This window comes from Chiloscyllium punctatum, chromosome 17, assembly GCF_047496795.1.
Source record: "Chiloscyllium punctatum isolate Juve2018m chromosome 17, sChiPun1.3, whole genome shotgun sequence".
NCBI lineage: Eukaryota > Metazoa > Chordata > Chondrichthyes > Orectolobiformes > Hemiscylliidae > Chiloscyllium > Chiloscyllium punctatum.
This window is the reverse complement of record NC_092755.1, coordinates 15,323,759-15,334,571: the sequence shown is the minus strand read 5'-3', so window position 1 is coordinate 15,334,571 and position 10,813 is coordinate 15,323,759. Positions and strand designations below refer to the sequence as shown.

General features: G+C 41.1%; 1 gene segment (V, D, J or C); it reads left to right on the top strand.

Annotated features, from left to right (window-relative positions):
• The first annotated feature begins 7,097 nt into the window (after window positions 1-7,097).
• On the top strand, window positions 7,098-10,766 carry LOC140488202 (Ig heavy chain V region-like). The segment is given in 2 exon segments: window positions 7,098-7,104; window positions 10,390-10,766. Coding segments are annotated over 2 exon segments (384 nt in total).
• The last annotated feature ends 47 nt before the right edge of the window (window positions 10,767-10,813 follow it).

Below are 10,813 nucleotides of genomic sequence, written 5' to 3'. Positions count from 1 at the left end.
GCACCTGCAGTCCTCACTTTCTTAGTCAGGTTCGGCACAGGAAAGGAACCATCGCCTTTTTGTTGAACAGGTAGGCAGGCCAGGTAGGAAAGTCACACATCCTCCTCTGAAGGACAATACTGAACCATTTCACATGTTTCAAAACTTTGGTAGGTCTGTGATTATCATTCATTACCCCAGCATTTTCATTTCATACTCTTTCATTAATTGAAGCTCCCATGGTAGAGATTGATTCTGGAACTTTGCTCCAAACCTTTTGATTGCTTATTACATACCCATAGTGCCTCCTCAACCACTTTCTCAAACTGTCATGTTAGCTTGAATGATTTTTTTTATTGACTCATGGAACACGGTGGTTGCTTTCAGTTGTCTGTAGGTGTCCTTCAGACGATGGCAGTAAGCTGCCTTTCTGAAATAACATGTTCCAAAATGGCCTGAGGAAGGGAGTTCCAGATTTTGACCCAGTTACAGTCAAGGATCGATGATATATTTCCATGTCAGGAGTGGTTTAGAGAGGAGCTTACAGTGGTGCTGTTCCCAAGTATCTGCTATTCTTGTCCATTGAGATGCAAGTGGTAGTGGGAAGATACTGTCTAAGGAAGTGGCTAAGTTTCTGCAGTGCAGTATTTTCGATAGTGCATATGGCAGGTATGCCTGAAGACGGGCTTAGGCCCGAAACGTTGATTCTCCTGCTCCTTGGATGCTGCCTAACCTGCTGCGCTTTTCCAGCAACTCATTTTTCAGCATACGGCTGGTACTAAGCATCAGATATGGAGGCAATGGGCACTTGTGGATGTGCTGCTGATCAAGTGGGATGTTTGTCCTGGACAATGCCTAACTTCTTGAGTGCAGTTGAAGGTGCTCCTATCCAGTCAAGGGGTGAGCTGTGCTATTACTCTCCTGACTTCTGTCTCTTAAATAGTCAATTGGCTTTGCAAGTCAGAAGGGTGAGTTACTCGCTGCAGTATTCCTCGCCTCTGTCCTGTTGTTACAACCATTGTATTTATATGGAGTGTCCAGCTCAATTTCTAATGAACAATAAAACCCAGGATGTCGATGGTGAGGGATTCAGTGAAGGTAACACTATTGAATATCAAGGGGTTTTGGTTAGATTCACTCCTATTGTCAATGGTCTTTGTCTCGCAGTTTTGTGGTGTGAATGCTATTTGTCACTTGTCAGCTCAAGTCTGGATATTGTCCAGATTTTGTTGCGTTTGAATGTGGACTGAGGAGTCACAGAAAAAGTGCTAGATCAATGCAGATTTCACTTCTGACCTTCTGATGGAGGGAAGGTCATTGCTGAAGCAGCTGAACATGATTGGGCCAAGAACACTTCCTTTCGGAACTCCAACAGAGATTTGCTTTGGCTGAGACGACTGACCTCTAACAAGCAGAGCCATCTTCCAATGTGGGAGGTCTGACTGCAGGCAGCAGGGAGGTTGTCAACTGATACCCGTTGAATCTAGTTTTGCTAGGACTCCATAATATCACACTCTGTCGAATGTGACTTTAATGTGAAGGGCTGTCACCCTCCCCTCATTTCTGGAATTCAGTTCTTTGTCCATGTTTCAATCAAGTCTGTAATTCAGTCATGAGCTGAGTAGGCCTTGCGTGACCCACATTTACGCAGGTTATTGCTGAGCTAGTGCTGCTTGATAGCACTGTGGAAAGCACTTTCCTACACCTAACTCATGATTGAGCATGGATTGATGGGGTAGTCATTCACCAGGGGGGTTTGACCTGTTTTCTGTGCCCAGGACATGCCTGGCCTATTTTCCACATTGTCCATGCCAGTGTTGCAGCTGTACCGGGAGTGCTTGGCTAGCACAAGTCATCAGTATTATTGCCAGAATTTTGTCAGGCTCCATAGCATTTGCAGTAACCAGTGCCACTCGCCCAACAGTGTCTTGATTTCACGTGGAGCGAAGCGAATTCCCTGCTAACAGGTATCTGTAATATTGGTGATCTATGGAAGATGCTGAGATGGATCAGACAATTGGCACATCTGGCTGAAGGTTGCTGTGAACGCTTCAGCCTTAACTTTTGCGCTGATGTGTTGTTCTTTCCAAAGCAGAGCAAGGGAATATCTGTGGAGCTTATTCCTTCAATGAGTTGTTTAATTATCAACCTTAATTCACGTCTTGATGTGGCAGCACTGTGGGCTCAGACCCCAGCTTCCTGAATTAATGGTCTAGCCACAATATCGAGGAGAAAGTGAGGACTGCAGATGCTGGAGATCAGAGCTGAAAATGTGTTGCTGGAAAAGTGCAGCAGGTCAGGCAGCATCCAAGGAACAGGAGAATTGACGTTTCGGGTATGAGCCCTTCTTCAGGATTCCTGAAGATCGCTTATCCTTTGTATTTTGTAGATTCTAACAATACATCATATATTCACTTAAATTGTTAGTCTTGAAAATGCTTTACTTCACAGACTTTAGGATATAATGTTCTGTTTTCAATTCTTCTCTCCGACAGGCAAGGTCATCGATGTCACACTGGCTTTCCTCCTCACTAATTGCAAAACCAAATGTTTTTCACCTCATCTTTGAACTTACTGATCAAAATTGCTCCATTCTTGACTAGACCTTTCATATACTCTGCAAACATCAAAGGATCCAGCACCAAGTCATATAATAAGCCACTGGACACAAGATGTCTTCACAATGACTACCTTCAAACATCACCTTCTGCCAACAAATAAACCTTCGATGCATTTGCCAAACTGCACCAGATCCCATGAACCCTTACCTTATTGAAGATGCAAGATCTGGTCAAAAACCTGATTGAAGTCAAGAAGCATTACATCCACTTTTTACACCCGATGTCACATCTCATTGCCTCTCCGGAAAACAGAATCAACCACTTCCGATATGATATCACTTCCACAGTGTCAAGAACAAACGGACAGATTGCTGTAGGTCTCAACATTGTATTTAATTCCATTCCCATTTTCCAGAATGAAACAGAAGAGACACAAGATTATTTCAGCTAGAGTAAATTATCTGTCAGAGATATAAGAAGAGTTACCATGCTGAATTTTATTGCTTAAACTTTACTTTTCCAACTTTTAATGAATGCTGTCTCTTAGATTTACTTATTAACTTCCCTCAAGCTTTCTACTTTTAAACATAGGTTTATGAGCGAAACTACATATTGTCATTTAGCTCCTTTCACCCGATGGTAACTCTTCTTATCTCTCTGACAGATAATTTACTCTAGCTGAAATAACCTTGTGTCTCTTCTGTTTCATTCTGGGAAATGGGAATGGAATTGAATACAACGTTGAGACCTACAGCAATCTGTCCGTTTGTTCTTGACCCTGTCAGTGTGTGTTCACCCTCAGAGGTAGGAAGACTGTTTGTGCTGATAATACGGAAAGTAGCGCCTGATGGATCATTCTCAGCTGGCGCGCAACTTCCTGTTTCTATGTGCCAGCAGCAAGCCACACATCTCACTTCTGATCAGAAAATAAACCCAGGGGATGCAATCTAGCGGAAACATCTGCTAATGTGGCCTATATCAGGACACAGAGTGTGAAGCGATCACATCGAAGTGACATTTGCAAATCGACCTTTCGATCTCTGTTTCATGGTCTGATTCCAGGACATCACTGGACTAGTCTCTCGACCATCGAACAAGCTCATTCGATTCACTAACGTCTGGAACATATCGACATGCACCTTATCATGTCTTTGATCTTGTACTCCTTGTAACTCTCTCTTCAGATTTAATGTTCCCAGTTTTTGATTCTGCCTTCTGTATCCATCACCTTCCCAGCCGAATACATTCTGTTTGATCTGTTTCCTAAATTTTGATCAACTAAACAAATGATACAGTTTTGTACAGACAGGTATGTCGGTGTGTCAGATTAACAGAATCAATATATGGAGAGATCACCTTGTCTGTATCTAACTCTGACCGACATTGAATTCAAATAAACCACAGCACTGTATGGTTTCAAACTTTGCAAATCCTCTCTCTTCGAAAGAGCTTGTTCTAACGGTTAATTATTTTCTTGATTATTTCAGAAACTATGACTAAAAATCCCTATTTTTAACAAAGTTTCAAATATTATTAAAAGTTGCACCACTGTCATTTCCTACAGTGAGCTTTGTGGTGTTTAAATGTTCTGATCTAAATTTGCTTCAAGCAGAAGACCTAATCATTGGTTTCTCCGAGTTCCCAGCCATTGTCCTTGCAGTTCCATAATAACTGCAAGCAATTGATAAGCCCCAGAATGAACAGACTGTCCAGGCCCTGTACACATCCAAACACCATGATGTAGGCCTCGAAGATCTCCGTTTCTTCCTGTCACGCCAACCCAAGCAGTACATGCTCAACCTCAACTACATTTCCTTTCAATCCTCCCACTTCCTCCAAACCAAAGGGGGAGCCATGGACACCTGTATGGACCCCAGCTATGCCTGCCTCTTTGTCAGATATGTGGAACAGTCAATCTTCCACAGCTACACTGATACCATTGCGCACCTTTACCACCGCTACATTGATGACTGTATCAATGCCACCTCATGCTACCACTAGGAGGTTGAACAGTTCATCAACTTTAATAAGACCTTCCACCCTGACCTAAACTTCAGAGGGACCATCTCGGACACCTCCCTCCCTTTCCTAGACCTCTCCACCTCTATCTCCAGTGACCAACTAAACATTTACTACAAGTCTTCTGACTCCCACAGCTACCTGGACTACACTCCTCCCACCTGACCTCCTGTAAAAATGCCATCCCTTTATTGTCAATTCCTCTGCCTGCATCGCATCTACTCCCAGGAGGACCAGTTCCACCATAAAACATCCCAGATAACCTCCTTTTTCAAAAATTGCAATTTCCCCTCCCACGTGGTCAACGATGCCCTTGAACCCCATTCCTCCAATTTCAACAGGGAGCCCTCCTGGTCCTCAACTTCCAATGCACCGACCTTGCATACATCATATCATCCTCCGCTGCTTCCACCGCCTGTAAACAGACCCCATCACTCGGGTATATTTCGCTCCCTACCCCTATCTGCATTCCGGTGGCACCATTCCCTCCGCGACTCCCTCGTCAGGTCCATGCCCCTCCACCAGCCCACTCCTCACCCCTATCACCTTCCTTTGCCACCACAGGAAGTGCAAAATCTGTACCCACACCTCCACCTCACCTCCGACAAGGCCCCAAATGATCCAGAGAAATTTATCTATACTTCCACAAATGTCATCTGCTGTGTCTGTTTCACTTGATGTGGACTCCTCTACATCAGGGAGACAGGACACTAACTTGCTGATCATTTCAGAGAACATCTCTGGGACACCCGTGCCAACCAACCCCACGGCCCTGTGGCTGAACACTTTAACTCCCTCTCCCACTCCACCAAGAACAGATCAGTCATATTCTGTTCATTTCCAATGAATAAATACAAAATAACCGAGTCTGAATTTGGGATGATATTAACAGAATTCATTTCGAACTAAGCATGAACAGATTATTTTGACATAACAGGTGGAGAGATTCACTTCCTGAAAAAGCAGATCGAGTGATATAATCTGCACCAAACCGAGTTTGGTCAATACTGAGGCAAAAATACAGCTTACAGTCTTGAGTGAAATAAATAAAGAAACTATCTTCACACTGGAACAAGATAGAGTGTATTAAATATGAACGAAGAAGCAAGTATTTTAGGATATAATAGAAAAGTGATTTATAGCATATTGAAATGCAAACAGAGATGTGAATTTGTGTCTCTACATTCATCCTAGCTAAATTAATCATTTCAGAAATGCCTTTGTTAAATTTCATGATTCATTCGTTGGTCCATTCACGAACCTTGTTAGGTCCTTGTTAAATTCTGAACCATTACCTTCCAGGTTCACAGGTTGCGAATTTCATGTTACAGCAAACTGTGAAGTTGTCCACTGTATGTCAATGTCTTAGTTAAAAATATAAGCAATCACAGCTCCAAACATTTACAAAATCTCACTATGGATCTTCCTTGAATCCAAAAAAATTGTCCCTTTGATCAATGATTTCTAACTTTTACTCACATATCTGTTTTGAAGGACGTTTTCAAATAACTTGAAGTGCAAATGGTTCCCATCAGTCGGAATACAGTAACATTTCATGTGTTACCCCACACAAAAAGATATCAAGCAATATTCACGAGTTGCTCTAAGCAAGTCTATGATGGACTGTTTTATCAAACAAAATCATTTCCAATGTTGTGAGGACTCGTCTATCTTCTGTGCAATGGTCTGAATTTTGTGTCTGACTGCAGATGACACTGGCTGATCTGGGTATAAGTACAGTTTGTGCCTTTCACATTGTGAATGTATATTGCTGACTTTAGTTGAATAAAGTGATGTTGTCTGGCACCATTAATTAGACCATTAATTTCCACATCACAAGCCAGACTATCAGGTGGAATGTATTGATCTCATTGAAACGAATGCTTGGAATATTTCTGGTATGAAGAGCCTCTGAACGAGACAAAGTAGGAAAGATGAATTTAGAGTAGTAGGAAGTTTTCACGACAGAGAGAGATCACTTCGCCCATCGCACCTGTATCACGTGAAGACAGAGCCTTCCAGCCAAGACCCAATTTATAGCATGTTGTCCATAACCCTGCAGGTGATAGCACTGTAAACATTCGGGAACATTGTGTAGGGTCTAATCCATTATCAACATAGATATGATCTCCAATGCTGTAAATCCTGGCTTATGGGGAAAAAGTAGGGGCAGAACTGTATCAATATTCAAACAGTTGGTACAGCCCTGAGGAGCTAATAGGCCCATTTCTAAACGTTGTTTCTCAGGACATTTTGACAATTCTTGTCTTAATATAAACTGACATGAAAAAAGTGCAGACATGTTCCCCAGAAATGCTGACAGCAACATACCTTTATTCAGCCAAGATCAGCAACATGAATTAAGAAAGTTTAAAAAAGAAACTTTCTTTTAAATTATTATTGACAACACGGATTTCACAAAGTGCAAACTACAGAGGGGAATGGTGGAGAGTTGGGTGTGGGCGATGTTCATTGTTCCCTGATGTCTGGTTGCGTCTGTGAGCAACAGATGAACCTGCGAACCAGATTCAGGATGGTATGGCAGGTATTTCAGCAGATATTGTGTACACGGCATTCTCCCATAAATCAGCAATGACACAAACATTTATTTTTGATGGTGTTTGAAGCCAAAGAAAATTGAAAAATATGGTGGGACAAGTTCCTTTCATTTCTTTGAATTGGTATCAAGGGACACTGTCTGTGGACCTGGGGTGGCAGGAGGATCTTAAACAGCAGAATGTGAGGGAACAGAACCACCATTGGAAATCCAGATAGACTGGAACCGTTATCACTGGAGGGTGAGAGTTCGGGGGGGCGACCTCATATAAGTTTATCAAGCCATGAGTGGAAAGGTGAATGGCTCTAATTGACATGATTCATACTGGAAATGTACGAAGCTTTCGTTTCAAAAATATTCCATATCAATAAACTCCACCTGATAATCTGGCTAGTGATGTGGAAATTAATGGTCTAATTAATGGTGCCAGACGATGCCTGGGACAACACCTAAAGTCAGCAATATACATTAACAATGTGAAAGGCACAAACTGTACTTTTACCCAGATCAGCCAGTTTCATCTGCAGTCAGACACAACTTAAAATTCAGACCATTGCACAGAAGATAGACGAGCGCTCACAACAGTGGAAATGATTTTGTTTGATAAAAGAATCCATCGTAGACTTCCTCAGAGCAAATCATGTTAACAAACTAGTTCTTTTTTTTGTGTGGGGTAGTGCACGAAATGTTACTTTAATCCGATTGATGTGAACCATTTGCATTTAAGAAGTTATTTGAAAACGTCTATCACAGTAGATACACGAGTAAATTTTACAAATCATTGATCAAAGGGGACAATCTTATTTTGGACTCGAGGAAGATCCATAGTGATATTTTGAAAGTGTTTGGAGCTGGGATTGTTTTCAATTTTTGACTAAGACATTGGTGAATTTTCCCTATGGTGTGGGATTTCAACAATAGGGAACATGTTTTTACAATGAGAGGAGAAAAATTTTAAAAAACATATCAGAGACAACTTTTTACAATGAGAATGGTTTTTGTGTGGGATGATCTTACAACCTTGAGAAGACATTTGGATAAGTAAATGAATATCAAATGTTTGGAAGGATATGGGCCAAGTACACACAGGTGGGATTAGTTTAGTTTGGGATTATGACTGGCATGGACTGGTTGGACCGAAGGGTCTGGAACCATGCTGTATCACAACATGACTCTGACTATTTATCAATTTTTCTCAATATTAAACAGTGCTGTAGTGATCCTCGAATGAACTGTTGATGTTAAGGTTGTGTCTGAGACTCTGTGAATATTTCTTTCAATGAGAGGAGTGACTAGTTCTCCAAGTTACATAACTGAAAAATAAACTTTCCTCCAGCATTGTTGCTGAGTCGATTTGTTTCTGAGGAGGCGGTGGTTATGGTTTGCAGTTTGCTTTCCACCAACTGGTCAACAGTGAGACAAAAAACTTTGATCCACTGCAGAAACTCCACCTGTTTCCAGTAAATGAAACTGGAAACTCAAGGACCCCTTCGGCAGTCAGTTTAATTGCTGCCAACTATTGTATCTGGCTGATTAAAGGGAAAATGAATAAACTAAAGTAAAATCCTACCAAACAAACGATATTTTCCCATTTACTTACAATGGATACATTTCACTTGGCATTTCTTCTTTAAAAAGGAAAGTCACTGAATACAGCATTCACTGTATGACTGTCAGAAAACAGGACATTGAATGCAGTGACGTTCTGGTTAGTTCAGCCTGTTTATTGAGTATCTTTAAAGCTCCTGAATATGAAGTTAATGGATCCAAAATCCCACATTGCAGTAACATTTGTTATCATCTCAAAGTAAATTAGCAAACTTGAATTGGTTCAAACTCACATCACTTGTTACACCATTCTCGGATTCATGCATCTCATTAAAACTGAGTGTAACAGCGAATTTTTACTGATTTTTATGAGTTATCTGCCCCTGTCAGAGCTATCAGTGAGCAGAGACATGTACTGTTTATAACCTCCATCCGTGGTAATGATTATTGTAATACTCTCTAATTTAATCAAACATTCCTGATGCACCCAGACTGTTAGATATGGACGTATGGACTGTCCTGTTCTAGTTCATTAGATGCTCTTTCAAAAGTTTACCTAGGTGTTATGTATCACTGCCAACTCATTTTTTTGTTTCTCAGGCACACAGCTTTCCTTTACTATGCATTTTAGGGTCGGAGCAATTTGAAAAAAAAGATGCAGGGAGAGACATTCTGCAATGTAAGGAGGTGCTTTTAATCTCCGAGTCCAAACTGTTTAGTGACACACACTCACATTCTGAACATAATCACTTTAGACATGCTCCATATTAGGTTGCCTAAACTGAATTTAGAAACGCAGATTAGAAATGGTATGTTATTTTGTAAAGTGAGAGCGACTTTGACAGCAAAAATAAAGTCACTAATTTTGTTGGTTAATATATTATTGAAGTTCTTTTTAGCTTTATCTGCTTGTGGTGGAATGTAGAATTAAAGGGAGTTAACTTCTAATTGAATATTCTAAATATAATCACTTTGGACAAGCTCTAAGTTCAGTTGTCTAAATTGAATTTTGAAATGTTTAGTATGAATTACATGTTATTTTGTAGTGGGACAGAGACTGGCAGTGTCCTGGGAAAACAAGCTCAATTGTTTTACTAGCTGGTAATATGTTTGAACTTTGATTTTAGTTTTATCTGCTTGTGAATTAATGTAGAAATAAAGGGAGCTAACATCCGAATGAATTTGTTTTTTTTAAACAAAATACTTGCAACTATCATGTGAAACACACCTGAAGCTACTCAATTTTACTTCCACCATTTAAATAAAAACACTCCCAAAGAAGCTATTCAGCAAAATAAATATCCCAAGATGTGTATATGTCCATGTTTCAGCGTAACCTCGTAAATAAATGATCCCATGTGTTCGGGCTGTACAAGCTGAGACCAGGATCCAGTCTGAGCCTCCAGCAGGAAACCAACAGGCGGAAGCTGTGATCCTGCCCCTTTCCGATGGCCATATAAATCCTGGGCACTAGACCGTAATTCAACACTCCTGGGTCGGCTCTGTTTAGAACGATCTTGACAGAACCGCTTCCCACAAGTTATCAGAATGATTGTGTCGACAATTTTTCTCAGTTTATTCCTTACTTTCTTATCATGTGAGTGTTTTTTGTTGAAGTCTGTCTTTGTCACTGTCTCAATGTTAGTCTACCGCAGGAATGTAAAAGACTCAGCCATCATTTAATCTGTATTAATGCTCATGGTTTATTTGTTTTCTTTTTTGAAGGTGTCCAGTCGGAGATTGTTTTGACCCAGCCAGAGGCAGAGACTGGCCGTCCCGGAGGCAGCCTGAAACTGACCTGTAAAACCAGCGGCTTCGATCTTAGCAGCTACTACATGAGCTGGGTCCGACAGGTTCCCGGACAGGGTCTGGAGTGGCTGCTGTGGTACTATAGTTCATCCAGCAGTTACTATGCACCAGCGATTAAGAATCGATTTACTGCGTCCAAAGACAATTCAAACAACATTTTCGCGTTGGACATGGGGAACCTGAAGATCGAAGACACCGCCAACTATTACTGTGCAAGAGACCACAGCGAGAGGAACCAGGGCTGGACCCGTTCAAAAACAGCTCGAGGGAACATTTTGTCAATTCCATCATAAACTGACGGTCAGTACGAGTTTTAAATGCAATTATACCAACTGCGATC